At 30.5% G+C, this 21,129-nt stretch overlaps 1 protein-coding gene across 1 annotated transcript in view; it reads left to right on the top strand.

Moving 5' to 3' along the window:
* The first annotated feature begins 509 nt into the window (after nt 1-509).
* LOC108907761 overlaps nt 510-21,129 on the top strand; it is a 28,303-nt gene continuing 7,683 nt past the window's right edge. The window contains exons 1-4 of the mRNA XM_018711555.1: nt 510-764; nt 816-1,091; nt 1,441-1,781; nt 5,126-5,195. Coding sequence (XP_018567071.1) covers nt 648-764; nt 816-1,091; nt 1,441-1,781; nt 5,126-5,195 — 804 coding nt within the window. The 5' untranslated portion in view covers nt 510-647. The remainder of the gene's footprint in view (nt 765-815; nt 1,092-1,440; nt 1,782-5,125; nt 5,196-21,129) is intronic.

Genomic DNA, 21,129 nt, shown 5'->3' with positions numbered 1-21,129 from the left:
CTAAGGTGGCCCTTAGGCTAGCGCGGGAGGGGAGGGGTAAGGAGGGTATGGGGGGTGTGTATGTGTGTGTGTGTCGTTGTCTTCGTTTCTTGATCCTGGCTGTCTCTGAAACAGAAAAGGTTAGCGGGGGGGGGGGGGGATGTCGTTGGGGTGGCCACCCTGGGTCAAAAAGTTGGTAACCAGTCCAGATATTAATATTAATGCCATTAGAAGCATTGAAATAAAATACCCATACCACAAAAACATAAACTATAAATCAAAGTAGGCTTATAAGGCCTAATACAGTTTTACGTTACAAATTAAAATAATCTGAATGTCACAAATTTGTTTGTTCAGTTAGAAAAGCTATCCGTCTTAAAACATATCGAGCAAGTAGATCTGAGGTGAACCGAATACGCTTAGGGTTTGATTCGTATTTGAATCGAAAACTCTTATGTTGTGTTGTACTAATTTCATAATTTCAGTAGTTCAGTAATTTGTGCATAATTTCAATTTTGAGGTTAGGTTTTTTAGCGTTGTTGTTGATGGTAGAAGGTTGTAGTTATTTCCTTAATCCTATATACAAACAATTAAAGAATTTTTATACTGTAGTAGTTAAATATGCTTAAGTTTCCTTTATAGTTATATATCTAACTTTATGTGTAAGAATGGAAGATACAAAAATAGTAGTATGCAGATTATGTTTAAATTTTACAACTTTCGATGAATGCCAGATATTAGACACCGTTTCGAAAGACATGCTTACTTTTATAATGCCAGAAACAGTAAGTATATGTTAAATATTTTTCACTTATTATTAACACATCCACTTTTAGGATCTAGATATAAGTCATGATCCAAAGATATGCCAGACTTGTTACAAAACCATGCTGAGGTGTTACAGATTTAAATCTAATTATAACAAAGACATCAAGACTGAGACTAAAAAAAAATTAGACACAGAGGGATCAGAAATGATCAGTATTCAAGTTGAAGAAGTAGAAAGTAAATGTAACTTCTGTTCAAGTAGCATTGACGATGAAAGCCGGGAAGAATTCAGTAATCGTAAAACTTATTTTACTGAAGTTTTACAAAAATATCTACCTGAACGGGTAATATTTTCTAAATAGTTTTAAATACGGGTTAATCTACTACAAATATGTTGCACAAATTTATTTTTATTATGCATTTCAATATATTTAAAGTAGAATAAACATATGACTAATATGTTTACTTTAAACATATTGAAATTAAATGCTTTTAAAGTAAAGTAGAAATTGTATTGAATTAAAACATAAACAATTGAACATTTGGAGGTTAAATTAGTAGATGCTTTCAATTTATGTGATCTAATAACTCTGATAAAAGTAGGTGAAGAAAACATTTAACAATCTTTCTGCTAAGATATCAGTAATCATTCTTTTTAATCAAATCATCAATAACTATTTAATACGGTTTTAGAATCTCAGCAGTAAAGCACTATTTTGTAAAAAATGCTTAGACGACCTCACAAGTCAATTTACATTCATCACCAAATGTACAGATACCGAGAACAAGCTCAAAGATTATCGTTTGACTCACGGTACTAACAGTGAAGGAAAATTAAATTTATATGAAGCTCTTCAACAAATTTTGTGCAAAGAAGATACAGATCTGATTACAGCAATTAAAACTGATGGAGATATGTCTTGTGAAGATTTATTTGAAGGGGCAAACAATGAGGTACCGTTTCCAGAGGTGGATGTTAAGACCGAAACTCTTAAGATGGAAGAGGTTGATATCAAATCCGAACCATATGATGAGTAAGTAAAGAACTTAAATCACATAGAAACATCTACAGGGTAATAGAGGGAGAAACATATACAGGGTGATTTTTTATATAAATCTGATTCCATTGCCATACAAAATTTGATTGATTTACGAAATAATGCTTTGTAGAGAGACTTTAATTGAATAATTTAATTTAAAAAAATAGTAATTTCAGTCATTTTAAATTTGTCCCATTCTATAAACTAAATATCCAATTTGAATGCCTGACTATCCTTATTTGAAGAGTTCTAAATTAGATGAATTAGTTGAGAAGTTACCATGAAAATATAATTTTAAATGTGTTGTAATGATTGAGAATAAAAAAATATAAATGTTAAAAAATATTAGAGAAATATTAAATATTAAATTTTCCGAGATAGCAAAGGGCAAATTTGGACCCCGCACAAACCTTATGGAAAATGGCTTTCGGTCAAAATGGCTGATATTGAAATATGATATAGCTCTCACCTTCCTGAGCGAAAGTTGTCATGGGCCCAAAGCGGTCCTATGTGTAGGTTTAAAGATATAGAGCTTTGAAGCTTATGATTTCATAGCACGGTGCTGAATATAAGTGCAGGATAGGTGTATTGTATGTATATGTCCCTTTCTCCGTATATACAGGGTGAGTTAGTTTTTTGTAGACAAACTTTAACAGGAGATAGATACATATTTTTAACAAGAAAAGTTCCTATAAACATATGTCGTAGAAGGCTTTGTTTCCGAGATACGGGGTGTTGAATATAATTTTTTTTTTTTCGAATATTCATATAACTTATAAATGAATGCTAACGTTTTTTTCATGTTTGGGAGATAATGCCTATTAATTAAGGGCCATAAAACAAGCGATAAAAATGTTCACAGTGGCAGAGTGGAGGGGGTGCTCAACCCCTTTCTTAAACAGAACTTCTACACCAATGACTATTTTTTAAAAAACTGTTATTTTCATTATCTACATATAGTTTAACAAAAATAATGTCCATTCTTCTGCCTCGAAATTCCTGTGCGTTTCCGAGTTATTATGATTTTTATTGTTTGTTGTGGTACTAAATTAATTTATTTATTATCAATTATCGGCTATATATTTAATTCTTTCAATGAAATCTACCTAAATATAGTTTGTTAAGGATTTTAAAAAGCCGAAATCTCTTATTCTTTATCTCTTTCCAATGTAGTCAAAATAAATATTTGCTATATCCAGCTATACTCACTTTTATAAGTTGAAATCTGTTACATTACATACATACAATACATTATTGTGCAGTTGCCAAAAAGTTTTAAGAAGTTGTAAATTAAATATTGTTATAAATTCAAAAAATTTCTCCATAAACATTAACATCAATGTTTTTTTTTTTTGTAATTTAGTTGTTTAGTTTATTAGTATTTACGCAACATAATAAATAAGGATTGTTAAAATTAGTGTTCTAAACAGATTTCAACTTATGAAAGTCTTGTATTTGAGTATGGCTTGATATAACAAACCTTTATTTTGACTACATTGGAAAGAGATAAAGAATAAGAGATTTCGGCTTTTTAGAATCCTTAACAAACCATATTTTGGTAGGTCTCGTTGAAAGAATTAAATATATAGCCGATAATTGATAATAAATAAATTAATTTAGTACCACATCAAACACTAAAAGTCAAAATAACTCGGAAACGCACAGGACTTTCGAAACAGAAGAAGGGACATTATTTTTGTTAAACTGTATGTAGATAATGAAAATAACAGTTTTTTAAAAAAAATAGTCATTGGCGTAGAAGTTCTGTTTAAGAAAGGGGTTGAGCACCCCCTCCACTCTGCCACTGTGCAAGTTTTTTTAACATTTTTATCGCTTGTTTTATGCCCCTTAATTAATAGGCATTACATCCCAAACGTGAAAAAATCTAAGCATTCATTTATAAGTTATAATAAATATTTGAGAAAAAAAAAATTATATTCAACACCCCGTATTTCGGAAATGAAGCCTTCTACGACATATGTTTATAGGAACTTTTCTTGTTAAAAATATGTGTTCTATCTCCTGTTAAAATTTGTTTACAAAAAACTGACTTCACCCTGTATATACGGAGAAAGGGAGATATACATACACCTATCCTGCACTTATATTTAGCACCGTGCTATGAAATCGTTAGCTTCAAAGCTCTATGTCTTTAAACCTACACATAGGATTGCTTTGGGCCCATGACAACTTTTGCTCAGGAAGGTGAGAGCTATATCATATTTCAATTTCAGCCATTTTGACTGAAAGCCATTTTCCATAAGGTTTGTGCGGGATCCTTTGCTTTTGCACTTTTAGTCATTTTCAAAACAAAGGATTTTAGGATTATTTATGATTTATTGAATTGTGGCAAGTTTATTTTAGGCTAAAAATATTAATTCAGAAATGATTTGTTTATCGAATAGAATGGACGAGGCGTCTTTTCTTTAAAATACAATTGTGAATCAAATTAACTTATACAGGGTGTCCCAAAATAACGTGTGCAACGAAAGACCATAGATTCGTGGACTCAAAAAAGGCAAATTTAGGCCAATTCATCTATATCCAAAATCGATGGCCTCAAAATTTGTGAATTTTTTTTTTAATTTTGTAAATAACTCAAATACGTATTAATCGATTTTGATTATTTTTGGGGTGTGGACATTTGCTTTCAATCTACACATTTTAGTGTTATACAGAGTGTTTTTTAAAATTTACAACTACAAAATTGATGCATAGTGATTAGCATTTTTTTTTAATTTTGAATGTATTTTCCAATAATATCATTTATGTCAATGATTTTATCAGCCTATATTGTTTTAAGACATTTTAGTAGAGAGGTATTATTCGATTAATTGTTTTTATAAATCTATATTAACTGTTACTGAAGCATTTTACTGAAAATATGTAAGGATACGTAAAATGAAAGCTAATTCTAAAAAACAGATTATTTTCAATATTAGTCAATTGCGCAACATTTTTTTTAAACGTTCACCATAGTGTAGATTGCACATCACTGACTAGTATTCTGCTGGTTCTTCACAAGAGAGTGACATATACTACATCAAATTTGAAAGCAATCTATTAAACCGTTCTGGAAATATTAAGAAAATACAATTTTTTTTTATGAATTTCGACACCTTTGTAAAGAGTCATTTCGGAGCAAAGGTTTATTTGACCAATAATTTTTCGGTGAGAAGACTTGGTTAAATTCTTTACACCTAATAATGACTCACCCTGTATTAAAAACAAAATTTTTTGGCCGATAGAGTAAAAGTATACACACTACATTTTTCTCTGCATGCTTTGTATTTTCCGTAAAAAATATGTCGAAAATTAAAAATGCGGTCTTTTTTTAGAGAAAGCATCATTACATCTGAGTCTGAGGGATCAATTACTGGATCAGAAAGACACCTCGAGAAATCACAGGTAAACATTTTTTTAGATTCTACATTTTCATTTTTCCTTTTACTTAAAAGCATATAGATATTACAAAAATGTTGCCTATACTACTTGAAGGTGCTGGTTTTTCATGTATCATACACATTCAATACAAGTACATCCCATTTTTAGACAGTGCACATTTTTTTTACAAGCAAAGTTTATATTGTACCTTACAATATCCTTGCAACTAACACGATAATACCCCAACTGATTTCAAAACTTGTTTATACCCTTCCTTTGTACAGATTTTTAATAAACCTGACTAGTGCATTAATTTAATGTGTAGGGATTCCCACAATGTTAAAAAAACTATTGGTATGGATAGATTGACTTAAAAATAGTTGATTTATTTTCTATTAACATTTGATTTGCATATTCCAGGAATAATATTTTAAAATCCTAAGATTTGCTAGAAATAATGTGCCATATTTTGTCATTTTGTGTTTTTAATCTTTGTCGGCCTGTGCTAAAGAGTGCTATAAATTCAGGGATTGGTAGAATATGGAGGACGTCGAAGGGGATTTGATTAAAATCAAATTTTGGCAATTACTTTGTCAAAAAACAATATATTGCACTGAAATTTGGTGCAAGTTATTGAGAATACAAATTCTGTACAGATGAATTATAGTGGAGACCAAACCGGTGCAGCATATTCAAGCTTAGATCGAACTGAAGAATAATATAGAGTTTTTAAGCCGTTTATTTGAACAAAATCTTTACTGTTTCCGACAATGAATCCATATGACGACTTATACTCTTCAGATATTATTTTTTCAATATGTGAATTGGAAGATAACTTGTCATCAAAAATAACACTGTGATCGCGAAAAGTATTAGGTCGAGTTAAAGTAATACCACTAAAATTGTAGTATTCTTCAATGATTTTAAAGTGTAAGATATTATTTTACAGTTGTCAATTTGCATTAAATTATTTTGAAGACGTATAGAATCATCGATGCCAATTGGTATCTAAACAATTGGCCATATCGTTGATAAAAATGTTAAATAGCAAGGGCCCAAGAACGGATCCGTGTGGGACTTCAATTGTGGTTAGGTTAGGTTAGGTTAATCCGCAGACTTACACCATTTGAGTAGAACATACTGAAGTCTATTTGACAGATAAGATCCAAATAATTTTGATGGAGAATTCGAGAGACCAAACTTATTAAACTTTTGACAGTAATATTTTCTGGTCAAGTCTGTGGAATTCCTTCGGAAAGTCTGTGTAAATGCAATTGTTTACCAATGTATTCAGCTACAAACTGTGTGACTCTTATTAGATTAGAAATTATGTGACTCTGAATGATTTTGCTGAAATTACATAACATAGAAATTGGGTGAAAATTAGATATATCTTGTTTATTCTCTATTTTTATAAATGGGGCAAAAGTTTTTAAATATTTCCAGGTATCAGGGAAAGTAGTTAATTTAAAAAGTAAGTGGATGTGCTAATACACTATCACAGTTTATTTGAATTACTCTCCCCAACTTTTGTCATAGAACTTATTTATGACAATTAGTAAGTGAACACCCTGTATGTGACGTTTGTTTATTAAAAATTACATACAAAATTAAAGCAATTGCATCTCTATTGAATGAGTGTAAAATAATCATTTTTAACATGTTTTTTCATCGTCATATTTGTCGTCTGTGTTATCGTTATCGTCATCATCGTCATCATCATGATAATTAAGTTTCTTACTTTTTTTCTCACAGTTTTTACCGACTCATAACTCCGGGCAGACCAGAGTCAAGTCAAAAGTATTCTTGGCTTAGTTGGTTACTTTTACTATTGTTCTCTATTGTCATTTTGGATATTTGTGTAACCATGGGGGCATTTGTACCCCACACGGTACGACGGGGTTAATTTTGTTTCAATATTTAATTTATTGGTAAGTTAAATAAAGTATCTAGTTTAGTCAAGTTTGCCGAGAAAAACAACGGGCTGCTATTGCTATGAAGACCATTTCAATGTAAGTATATTTTGTTAATCATTTAATTGATTTTTTAATTATGTATTTTTTTATTATTGGTCTATTAATCAACGAAGAAGCAGTACATACAAGAGTGGAATTAACTGCAGCAGCATTCAGAAACAGTAAAATAATAAGAAATTGCACCAACATTCATGTTTCTGAAGTTGCTGATTACGATCTCGGAGAAAAAGGTATTTTGACAACTGTCAACTCTTGAAAAAAGTGTTTTTGAGGACGCTGATTACGATGCTAATGTCAAAAAGGGATTTTGGTACTTGACAGCTGTCAAAATTATTGTCAACATGGGGAAAATGTTATAAATAATATGTGATTCGTATTTTATGTTTTCAAGGTCTGTGATGATGATTGATTACAATGTCAAAGATGTATTTTTACAACTGTCAGCTTTCAAAATAACTCGATATACGGAAAATGCCATATAAGTATCAGGATATTGTTTTATATCTCTCTAATAAGACTTCCAGAATGTCAATAATAATAAAAACCAAATATTTCTGAAAATTATTTGGTCAAATCTGAATCCTAATTATTCCCAGAATCCGACATATGGTCTTAATTGTTCACCAGATATTGCTAGTGTAATTCAGTGCTGTACAGGGCTTTAGTCCACAGAGTAGTTGTTACTTACGATAATGTTCGTTAAAAAGTAAAGAAACTACTTATGGACTTTAAACTCGCCTGACGATCACATGCCTTTTTACAGGCATAATGAAATGATTTATATTATTTCTAGATTTATGCTTGGATTTGTTATTATTCAGAAGCAAAGTGATAAAAAAATGTGAGTGTAAATTTAAGAAGATATAAGCTGCTAAATCTAGAATCTAGAAGGTAAGTGAAAATATAAACGATAATTTTACACTAATGGGCATTTTTGGGAATATATGTTACTTTTGTATTTACGATTTCACAATTTTAGTCGAGATTCTATATCTCAACTAGACCACAACTATTTGATTACGGGGATCCGTGAGTAAGTCATATATTCCAGGTTCATACTTTGTTGTATAAAGTGGAAGGAATACTTTTTTTCCTACAGATGGCATAAATTAAAGGCATTTATTGAATTTCCAAAATTCTCAGTGGTGTCAAAATTGTGGGATTCTTAATAACAATGCAGCATCTCCACTTATATGTCACAATATTGCATGGCTGGTACCTTTAAATAAAAATCCCTAAATCTTAGCGTCACCAATACTAATGATTCGTTTACAATGAACGATGACAAACGGTTACATTTACACTCGAGATAATGCAGTCGCTGATTGGTTGAATAAAATTTCATGGAAAATTACACGAATAACCAGCGGTTGGAAGAAATTGTTATGTTTTAATGTAACCTTAATCTTATTTTTTCAGTAGTTTTTAAATTTTAACAAAATTTAATTAGCGTGATGGAAATAAAATTACTGTTCCAAGAAAAATTACTAGTTACGTGGCTTGTAATCATTTATGAAAACTGTATGTGAACAAATTCAATGAATTTTTGTCTTTAATTGTATTAGGTTAATTATAACCTCAAATTTCATGCTAACCTGTATCGAACACCTTGGTGTACGTTTGTTAATTTTTTTTATGTTTCAGTTATAACACGGATTTAAAAACACCCTGTATATTGTTTTATCATTTCTTTATACAAGGTGTCAAAAATTAAGGAGCGTTTTCCTCATACAGATTTGATATTTTCTTTCATTAAAATGTTCTCTTTAGTTCTTTGTTTTTGACATACAGGGTATGAAATTAAAAAAAAATTAATCTCTAAATATTTTCTAAACAAAGACAGAGATGTGAAATAAAATTTTCTGAGCACAGTACGGGAATAAAATGATACTCGATGCAGTGGCGGCTTCCTGAAAATTAAAGTACTCATATTTTGATTACGAAACATGAAACTTATACTGTGTTTTTTTTGAGTTCTGTGCACATATAAAGAACTTTTATGACAGAAAAATTTCAAATAAAATTTGCGGAATCAAAAATTTTAATTGTCTCCTTTAAGATCTCGAAAAAGATTCACATATACATGCGAAATATATATATATTTTTATATATATAATCAACAGACAGGTATTTTTTTATTCAAACACTATTATTTTTAAAATATCGACCAATATGGCCCTGTACAGTGAAAACGGTGAGACGTAGACCCTTGCTTTATAAGGTAATTCTGAATTATTTATTGACTTCTATCTGTGATTAAAGTTTGATTCACCCAAACTGAAACACCCTGTATAGGCCTAGAAATCATTTCTGAAAAAGCAGTGGAGCTGCCACTGCTTCAACGTGAAAAATTAAGGTTTAGTTGACATCATGGTATGAGATATACTGATTACATATTCCTTAAAAACTATTACATATCATTGGAAAGAAAATGTTTTTTTGATAATGATCTGTCTAATTTTTTGCATAGTTTTTACCATTTAGGTATAAATTAGCAATTTTTCAGCATTTTGTCCAAACTCAATAATATTTTTGATATAAAAGATGTTAAAAATGCAAAGAAAATAGCAACATTTTTTTTTTGTTCAATGGTGTGTCATACTTTATTAGGAAAATGTAACCAACATACTTCCCATCTTCAATGGCTTGCACAGAGAGTAAATTTTTTTAAATTGATTGCCATTCTATTCGTGTATTATACACACATAATTTCAAAAATGTTACGTATTGCAAGCAAAGGCATTAAGTCAAATGTTTATCCAAGAAAATATTCTTAAATTTGGACAAGGAAAACACTTCTTTATGTACATTTTATATACTTATATGCAAGTCTAAAATTCGTGGTTTTTGTCATTTATTGTTTACTCACGGACCTTAAAGGTTACATTAAAAATAATTGAAACAATAATTTGTCCGTAGCTGATACTTCCAAAGTGATACAGAAGGTGGAGGTTACATCTAACAATCAGTAGATTGATAAATCTGTGTAGTGCAAGGTAATAATCTTAAAATAATTTTATTGGTGTTTGTTTTAAATACAACTTTCAATTAAACAATTACTCCAGTTTTTAAATTTCAGGTGTTGTCCTCTTATTTTGGAGAATCTTCTATACAGGTTGGTCTTAAATTGTCTCCCAATATTCAAGACGAGCAGTATTTCCAAAATTAAAGGTATTTTTTTTTATGTAAACCGTTTTTCTAAAATAGATAATAAGGTTGATTAAAGGGGAATGACGGATATGTTTTTTCTTATATCTTTAAATTCTTTTGAAATGGTTTGATCATTAACACAACTAAAATACTCTTCAATTTTTAAGGTAGATGCTGTCAATGTTATAATAGAATAGCACCCCGGTATGTAAAATTTAATTTCTATAAAACTGTTTGATTAAGAATACATTTTCTTATTAGTCTACATTTTCGTTTATGCCTAGATAGATATTTTTCTGCATAGACAATGACAGTGACAGCTTGAGGTTAGGTTAAATTCAAAAATAATTTAACACTATCACTAACCACACTTCGTTGTCAACACTATTTAAACTGTCGCATATACAGGGCGTTTACTTACTTAAAGAGGGTATTTGAGAAATAAAGGGAATATATACAGAGTGTTTTTGAATGGAGTAGCATAAATGATACCAGTTAATCTGCATTTCAAAAGAACACGATCTGCAAAAAATCGCCTTAGTAGAATTTTCACCCCTGAAGAGATATGGGCGATCAAAGTTTCCAAAAAAATTATGAAAATTGGCAATTATTTTGAAAATGTCCTTTAACTAAGTTTTTTGTTTTTTCTCTTTTTGATAATAAATTATTTCTTAGTTTCGTTTTCATTGTACTACTATTTAATAAAAGTTTCTGCGACATTCAAACAGTTATTTGTGCAACTACTGTAAAGAGTGTGTATTTGTTGTACGATGCATGAAGTTTGCAGCTCGAGATGAAGCTGAGAGCTGCAATCATGTTAAGTGCAACAAATATGCTTTTTGCACATGTTGCACGCAACATTTTTTCTACGATTGTTTTTATTTCAAATTTTATTTAACAGTATTTTACATAATATTAAAATTTTAACTGACAACTGGGAATTAATTGCGCAAATTGTCAATGTCAGACGTTAGGTACTTATGGATATGCTTAGATTAAACTTGTAATCAATATTTTTTTTTGTACTACTGTAAAAAAAGTTAAACTTTTGACACAGTAGGTAGTGCAGTAAGTAGTAAATTTTGCACGATCGTAGAAAAATACACTTGTAGCATGTTCACATATTCATCATTAGTAAAATTTGGCATAATTCTTGTTAATTTACACCCAAAAAGTATTTAGCTGATAACAGTGAAAACTTACAGAAGAGTTAATTGTGACAACTGGCATGACAGCAGCACACTTAGTTTTTCTTTGATTGATTGCAATCATAATATACGGTGTGAGGTGAATGGTAATACATTTTATTTTTTTATTAATAAACGAAAAGTTTTAAAGGAAAATTGCTAGAGAGGTAAAAGTTTCTAAAAGAACCAGTTTATCTAATGCGTATTTTTGGATATCGAGTTTTTACGAAATATAAAAGTTATGGCAAAAAATGGCTATTATGGTGGTTATTTCAACCCCTTTCGAGGGGTTAAAATTTTCGAAAAATAGTTGAAAACTCGCATCTGTATTAGTAAACAACCTGTAAAAAATTTGTTATTTGTACCTCGTTCGGTTTTCAAATTACAGCCAATTTTCATAATTTTTTTGGAAACTTTGATGGCCCATATCTCTTCAGGGCTTCTTGCAGATCGTGTTCTTTTGAAATGTAAATTCACTGGTATCATTTATGCTACTCCATTCAAAAACACCCTGTATATATTTTTAGTACTTACTGACTTATACAGTAAGTAGTAATTTACATTACATTCTACCCCCATTATTATTTTTACCATAATGCCAAAAAAACGGGACAAAAAGCAGTTAAAGCCTTTTATGGCCACTATTCACCTATTTTTTATGTAGTACGTAAGTTGGAACGAATCCAGTGATTCTCAACAAGTTTTAAAAATTTTGATTATTATTAATTTTAAGAACCGTTTCGCATTTTCAACAATTATGGTTATGACAAGTGCTTATTAATATATCAATGAATTCTACCTATTATTAAAAAAATCTCCTTTTACAAGTTTGTAATTATCCTACATAATCTCCATTAATTACTCGTAGACATATTCTGCATTACTTCAATAGATCTGCCTGTCACTGGTTACATCTCTCTTATTATCAATTTTCTTAAGTTTATACAGGGTGTTTTAAAAAAAGTTCCATAAATTTTCAAGCTGATAAATTAAAAATGTTTTAATAATGATTTTTTTTTTAATTAAATATTGGCCATATATTTTTCGAAAAAGACATTACATTAAAATTTAATACAAGTAAGTTTTTGATACTAGCAACCTTCTTAAAACACCTATGACTTTTTTGAGGTTAGGATTTTTGAGTTGTGTGAAAAGGTATGCTGAAAGCTGAAAATGCACCGTTTTCGAGGAAAACATGGTGTTTCCTAATGCTTTCCTAAAAAAAAAGTATATAAAGATCATTGCCCCATTTCTGACATATAGATATTTGAAAATGACTATTTTTTTTCAGTATATCTAGTGATGTTGGTTTTCTTATCTTAAATTTTATCACATAAATGACTTGGTTGAAAAAAATTGTAATGTAGTGTTTTCAGTACGAAAAATAAGAACAACAAAAATGACTATTTTAAAACACAAATAAGTTTTATTTACAATTAGTAACGTTTCTATATACCAATATTGTTTAATATGTACTTAATAAATCATGTAAAAATTTAAAATTTTTTAAAAATAATTTTTTTAATGTTTTGTTTTGTCCACATTGACATCAAAAAAATATGGTAACTAAAATAACACATCGTCATAGAAAAGCAATCTGTTTTCACTAAATTATTTTTCATTAGTTTCGATGTGTAGGAGTTGATTAAAAAAAATTATTTACAATTAGTAACGTATCTACTTACCTATATTAGTTAATATTTAATAAATCATGTAAAACTTCCAGCACAGTGCTATTAAAAAAAATATATGGTGACTTTAAAATAACAAGTCCCTAAATTATATAAAAACAATCTAATTTACTAAATTATTGTTCAACTTTGCACAATATTGTTGATATAAAAGTAACTGGCAAAGGCAGTGAGGAATACAACTTCATACATAAATTCGGGGAGCGCTGGTTTACTCCGTTCAGTGGCAGCATTCACAAGAATTAAAGCGCAGTTTAAAAAACTAATTAAAACTCGATTTATTTGATTAAAAAAAAAGAATTTCAGATTTGTGTTCAGGGCAACACGTACTATTGCTTGTAAAAAAAAGTGACCCCCCACTTAAAGTTACACCCTGTATAATGCGGAAAACTTAACTTCAAACAAAGCTGCATCTTAAAAATTGCTGAGAAAAATCGCAACTAGCAAGCTCAGCAATATAATGGAAAACTAACGATACTAACGTATATAATATTTTTAAAAACTTAATTGTACCAAATTTCAATGCAGTTATTGTTTTTTGACAAAGATATTGCCAAAACTTAATTCTGAAAAATCATGTTTTATGTATCTATCTCAAAAAACAGAAGACAATAAACTTGGTTCATAGGAAAAAATTGTATTATTTGTTGATATTATTCTGTCACCAGCTGTTCAATTTTGTGACATCTTTTTCCAAAACATCCCATATAAAAAAATACCCTTATTTTCTATGTACCTGAAGTTATTGAGAGACAATTTAGAGCCATTCTGCATATGATGATAAGGACGTCCCATATACTCCTAAAATTGATGCAAATACATACATTTTAACAATCAATGTTTTTCACAACACGAGGAAAAATTCACTGGTAGAAAAATTGTAGACTGTGGTGGGAGACAGTGATATATGCCAATATATAAATTGTTCAGGAGAGGACAAAGGAAATATTTTCATTTTAAATTGATGTTTTTTTTTTGTCATATTTCATATATCCAAATTATCATTTTTGTTGCAAGAGTTGGATATTGGAAAATTATGTTATTTTTATTTTTAAATTTACATCAAGTAATGTTCAAAATTTACCTACAAAAATAATTATATTTAAAATAAACAAATGCCCAGTACAAATACCAAGAACAAAAAAACAACACATTAACTTATCCCGTCCTTGCACCAATCTATAGCAGTTTGGTTTTTGTTAATCCTGCAGATTCCACATTTGCACCAGATGTACAATTTTTAAACTTGTATCTCCGGAAATCTTATTTTGATAAGATGATTATCCCTTTCTTGCAATTACAGTATGTATATTCGTAAAAATATTTTTGTGTCATACTTTTTTTTTATAATTTCTATATTATCTGTGTAAATAGCATATGTCTTTCACTTTCTCAGTAAAATTTGTTTAAAATTTCACCAACAAAATTTGTTTTATAGAAAATGTTTATTTTTTGTAGCTATATACGATTTTTTTATTTATTATTTTTTAAACATACAATATTATAAATCATGTCTGCATTAAATGGGAAAATTTGTATAAACTGCTTTAGAGAAAATATGAAATTTGACAAATAGAGAAAATAATATGCTATTGCTAAAATTATTATTTTTTAATTGATTAATAAAATTTTCCGTATGAAGCAGACCTTCATTATTAACACTGTAGGTACTTACAAGGTGTTCCAATTTATAGAAACCATTGATATTATAAATGAAAAACAAATCTATATCCCTCAAAATGCATTCATACCATTTTTTATAAGGGTTTACTTATTTTTAAATTTGTATATAAAAACAAAAAATGTAAAGTTCTCAGTATATTGTCATTTATTTCAATTATTTCATTGCTCGTTTATTTTTAATAATTGAAAAAGGTCACAGTAGTAGGGGTATAGATTAACGTAAAGTTATTAAATTCTGGGTAAAAAAATCTCTACTTAAAACGATCGTAACTGATGCAGTTCTAAGTTATATTTGAAAAATACATTTCATCTGCATTTTTTTTATGTTTCGCCTCTAAATGGGAACATCCTGTATAAATTTTTTGCTACATATATTTGCTGTGAATAATGTATGAATTATTTTCTTGGCACCGAATAGTAATTCGCAATTTTTTTAATTTTAGGCTGAATCTTTTGATTTGAAAGAATCTGCAGCACATGACGATTATAAGGATCACTCCGAGAGTCCCTTAAATATTTCTCAATTCAATGTAGAGGTATATATTTTAATAATTTATATGTTTTATCTTCTAAAACTTCTGGTTATAATTAAAGAAATATGGTAGAACCTCTATATCAACATACTATTGTTGCATTTCAACAAATCAAGCTAAAAAACCGGTAACGGTTTATTGTTGTTCATTGTAAACGAATAATTAATATTGATAACGCCAAGATTTAGGGAACTTTCTTTACCAGTACCAATCATGCAGTGTTGGCTTTGCATAACCTCTTTAGATAATATTAAGAGGACCACAAAACCCAACTGCTCTAAATATAAATTAACATAAAATAAATAATTACATATTTCGGTTGTCCATGTTTTTCAATGATACACAGATGGTCGGGTGAAGCACAGATAATTAAGGTTCTACTGTATTTTGTTTTCATAAAGAATATGATCTAAAAATTGTCATCATCATGATTCATCCTTTTCTAATTATTAATCTAAATCTGTCTGTTATAGATCTTACTATTCCTTCATTTTCATTCAACTTAAAAAAACAATCCCAAGTGAAAAGTATAGGATCTAATGTTTATTTTGCTCTTTCAGACTGTAAAATTCCAACAGACTTCACCGTTGTCCGCTGTTAGGGACGAATTGTGTGAAGTTAAACCTAAAGACCACTCAAATTTAGTTCATAATTTCATAAAAGAGGAAAGCCCTGAAGCGAATGACAGAAAAACACAACTGACAGAAGCTGATAGAACAGAAAAAAATAAAAATGCTAGAAGAAGGAATTTTTGTTATTTCTGTAAAACGGCAGTTTCAAATTTTGCACGGCACATAACCAAAAAGCATGTAACGGAAATAGAAGTACGAAAAATATTATTGCAACCAGCTAATAGTAAAGAAAGAAAAATTTTAATTAACACCCTTAGAAAAAAAGGTAATTTTTTTAAAAATTCTGCCGAAGTATGCATCAATCCCATGAGGAAATCCATATTGCCTAACAGATCGTATTTACCCTGTCCTTATTGTTTAGGATATTATTCTGCCAAACTTCTGTACCGGCATAAAAAGAAATGCACAGAAAAGCTCCCATCTGATAATCATTTAAATGTTTATAATACCAGAACAAAAAATATCCCTAAAGTAAATGACAAGAAGGCGGGGCTAACGGAGGATAATAAAATGGAAAAAAATGAAACGATTAATCAGGGCCACTTTTGTTGTTTCTGTGAAACGGAAGTTTTCAATTTTGCCCGGCATATCACAAGAAATCACAGAACACAAGCAGAAGTACAAGAAATATTGTCAAAACCAACTAATACTAAGGAAAGAAAGATTTTAATAAATATCCTTAGAAAAAGAGGTAATTTTTTAAAACATTCCAAACAAGACTGCTTCAAACCCATGAGAAAATCTATGTTGCCCAACAAAACGTATCTACCCTGTCCCAATTGTTTAGGATTCTATTCCGCCAAACTCCTATACCGTCACAAAAATAATTGCACGGGAAACTCCAATGCGGAACGTATTTCGCAGTCTTCGGCCCAAAACCGCTTGGTTGCCCATCTCAAAATAGACAAACAGTTAAAGGAACTCGTTTTTCCACGTATGAGACCCGACAATGTATCCCTAGAAGCGAAAAAAGACGCACTGATTTGCGCTTTTGGAGCTAGTTACCTGAAGGTCCACCTTAAGAAGCATTTTATAAACGTTATCTCCCGGAAAATGAGGGAGCTCTCGAAAATATTGACGGAAATGAAAAAAAAGCGGCCGTCCATAGAGAACATGTTCCAGGCCTTACAACCGGAGTACTACGACACGCTGGTGGAAGCATCGAAAATCGTAGCCAGATACGATACGGAAAAGGACATTTTCGGCGCCCCGACGCTAGCGATGAATATTAGTGCGTCGCTGAAGCAGTGCTGTAATTTAGCAATTAGCTTTGCTTTGCAGAAACCCAGAACCGACGAAGCGGAAACTAAGTTAAAAACCACGATGCAATTATTGAAGACTAACTGGAAATTTGATATGTCTATATGTCGAGCTGGTGGCGACCCGAACAGAAACAAACTGAGGAAAGTCACGATCGTATCGTTGGCCGGGGATTTAAAGTTACTGAAAGATTATCTGGAAAAAGTGGCCAACGAAGCTCTGTCTAACGTTACCAACAATAATAATGACGTGGAAGGTTATGTTACTTTACTCGAAACGGTGCTTTGCAGAACAGTTTTAGTGAATAGAAGATGCCCGAAGTTGTTACAAAAAATACCGTTACGTACATACGAACAGTGTGAAAATACCGAACAAAGTATGGACGAATTTGAAGATACCTTTTCTCGTTTAGAGAAAATTTTACGGGATAAATTTAAATGTGTCGTAATTAGGGGAAAAAGGGGACGGGTCGTGCCGGTATTAATTTGCACGGATACACAGGAACACATAAAAATACTCATCGAAAGTAGACCTAACTTTGTGGGGAAAGAAAACCCGTACTTGTTCGGAATGCCAAACCTCAAGATACCGATTTGTGGTTACGCAGTTTTAAAAAAATACGCAAAGGCTTGCGGAGCAACTAAACACAAATCTATAACATCTAGACCGCTTCGTAAGTACGTGGCTACCCTTTCACAGTTATTTTTAATGGACGAAAGTGAGGTCGAGCGATTGGCTAATTTTATGGGTCGTTCGATACACAGTTCACACGATGATGTGCAGGAAACGGCCAAATTATCTAAATTGTTACTTTTGATGGAAAGCGGAGATGCTTCCGAATATAAAGGAAAGTCCTTGGATGAGATTGACATTGATTTAGAGGAGGACTTGTTAGAAGATGACAGCGATAGCAGTGGAGAAAGCGATGATGATATTATATCCTATAACGATTTAATGCCTCGGAGAGAGACAAAAACACCACCCCCTGTGATAAAGAAACAAAAAAGGGTTCTGGTACCGTGGTCTGCGGAGCAGAAGAAAATTGTCAAAGAATTTTTCAAAAGTCACATTAAGAACAGAAAACCCCCTAAAAGGGGGGAGTGCGATGAACTCGTAAGTCGATATCCCGAGATATTATATAATAAATCTTGGGAAAAAATAAAAGTTTTTATACAAAATGTATATACAAAAAAAACGTTATGAGACAAAATGACTGTAATATTATAATTATATTTGTAGTTAATAAATTGATTAATTATTTTTGTGTTTTATGTCTTTGCTTGTGTTGGTTGAACCGGGGGAGAAACCGTTGTCCAGAATTCTGTACATTAATGCCCATTTCACGCAATTCACTTTGCAAAAATGCCCTTAAACTTCAGAGTATTGCTCTTTAATGCCTTAGTAATAATCAGAAGGTAATGCTACAGTGTAACAAACCATTGTATCTACACCAAAAATGAAGTATTGTGAACTAGAATACCTAAAAACTATTTTAACAAATCATCTAAACTAGGTATATGGTTCTAATTCTACTAACATTTTTTTAATCACCTTAAATTTTTGAAGTCCTTTAATATTTTTTAAGGTTTCCGGTAGTTTATTATAATGTTTAATACATATATATTGTGGACTCTTCTCAGTTATAGCTAACCTATGTATTGGATAAGTAATATTTATACTACGAGTGTTGTACCCATGACCGATATTATGAATCGTAAATATCTCGGTTTTTTACTACATATACTAGACATTCATAAACGAAAACGGCAAAAACTGTCAGTAACCTTTTTTGTTTAAATAAACCTCTACATGTTTGACTATAATCTAATTTGTATATTATTCGTAAAACTCTTTTTTGTAACAAGTATTTTTGGATATTACTACTCCCCAAAAAATTATTCCTGACCTCATACTTGCTTCAAAATTGGAAAAATATATCATACGCAATGAACTTTCATTCAAATACTTGGCAATTATTCTGAAACTATAACATATTTTGTTCAATTTGCTACAAATTGAAGGGTGATGGAGCAATTCTGATTCCGGATTCGTGTTCAGCGGGCGAAAATACATCGGAAATCATATGTCGCATATACATTTCAGACAACTTTTTTTTTGTGTGGTGGTATCAATATGTGGTGACCAGTTCAAATATTCACTAATATATACACCTAAGAATTTTGTATGGGTATTCTATTTCAAGTGACCATCTTGCATTTGTAATTTATCTGGAGTTTCTATATTACTTTGCCGAGTTCTAAATAAAATAATATTTGTTTTCTCCACATTTAATAAAAGACCATTTTTTGAGAACCATTGCTTTGCATTAAGCAATAAAATATTATTTAAACCAGTTACTTCTGGATATTTTCTACCAGTAATAAGTAAATATGTATCATCTGCATAATTTGTAATATAACAATTTTTTACAATTATACTAATTAAGTCATTAAGATAAAGGATGAACAAAATTGGCCCAGTAATACTGCCCTTAGGAATCCCGATGTTTTTATTTTTAATACTTTATTTTACTATTTTCCCATTATCAGATATTTGGACTCTCTGTCTTCGATTTGATAAATATGAGATAAACCAATGCAATGCATTCCCGCGTATTCCATACTTTTCCAACTTTTCCACTAGATAAGAGTAATTTAGGCAATCATATGCTTTCGAAAGATCAAAAAAGATTCCCAACAACAATTCATTCATTCATATACAGGGTGATTCAAAAAACCGCTGACAGACTTCTAGGGTATGTAATACATGTAAAATTAAAACGAAAAGTCATAATAAACATAGGGTCGCAAAGGCCTCTTTAACGAGATACAGGGCGTCAAAGTTTCTGTAAAATTAAAGCGTAAACATGACAAAAAGAAGCTTATAATCTAGTTTACTTAACTCACTTGTACACATTAGTGACAGGCGATGTTTAATTTTATTTTGAATAGCACAAGCCTACTATGCGAAACTAAAATGAATGAAAATAAAATTGGATTTACAAATTTTCTACAAAGGTGTTTCTCTTAAAAATGGTTGCTTTAATCCAAATTTTGCAAGAGACCAATTCGATAGACAATTGAACACTTTACACGAAAATAGTGCCCTACTGACAAAATTAGCAGTGGCATAGAAAATATTTAAAAAAAAGGGTCACGTTGACCCCGTCTCTACGACACTGCTGCTCACTACGCATAGCAAATTTGAAATAGAAATGTTCAGGCATTTTGGAATTATTGCAGACAATGTTTAATTTTACAGAAAATTTGACGCCCTGTATCTCGTTAAGGAGACATTTGCGACCCTATGTTTATTAAAACTTTTCGTCTTAATTTTTTATGTATTATCTACCCTAGAAGTCTGTCAGAGGTTTTTTGAATCACCCTGTATAGCGGTTTCAATTGACTTCTCTTTTATGTAGCCATGCTGGCTATTATTTATTAAATTACAACCTTTCATAAAGTGTACTAGTCTATCCCACATTGCCATTTCAAATATTTTAGAATTAGTCCAAGCATTATAGAGAAATGCTTACAGAAATTATTACCCGGACAAAAAAAATATGACCATATAGAAAATTAAATTTTAAATTGAGTTTCTTGTTCTTTAAACTCGATCCAATATGGCGAACATGGTTAAAAAAAATCGCAAAGTTGAAAAAAACGGTTTTTCTAAAATAACTAAAAAAATATAGCACGGATTGAAAAATTTTAAATGAGAAAGTTGTAGGTTTTAAAAAGATCTATCGACTGATTTTTTGAAAGTATCGATTGCTTTGTTACTTTTCGAGATATATCGAAAAAACCGTTAAAAATCTTCTCTTTTCTCTTCTTCTATAACTCGTTT

This window comes from Anoplophora glabripennis, unplaced genomic scaffold, assembly GCF_000390285.2.
Source record: "Anoplophora glabripennis isolate ALB-LARVAE unplaced genomic scaffold, Agla_2.0 scaffold393, whole genome shotgun sequence".
NCBI lineage: Eukaryota > Metazoa > Arthropoda > Insecta > Coleoptera > Cerambycidae > Anoplophora > Anoplophora glabripennis.
The sequence above is the reverse complement of the archived record's forward strand: the minus strand, read 5'-3'. Positions and strand labels throughout refer to the sequence as shown.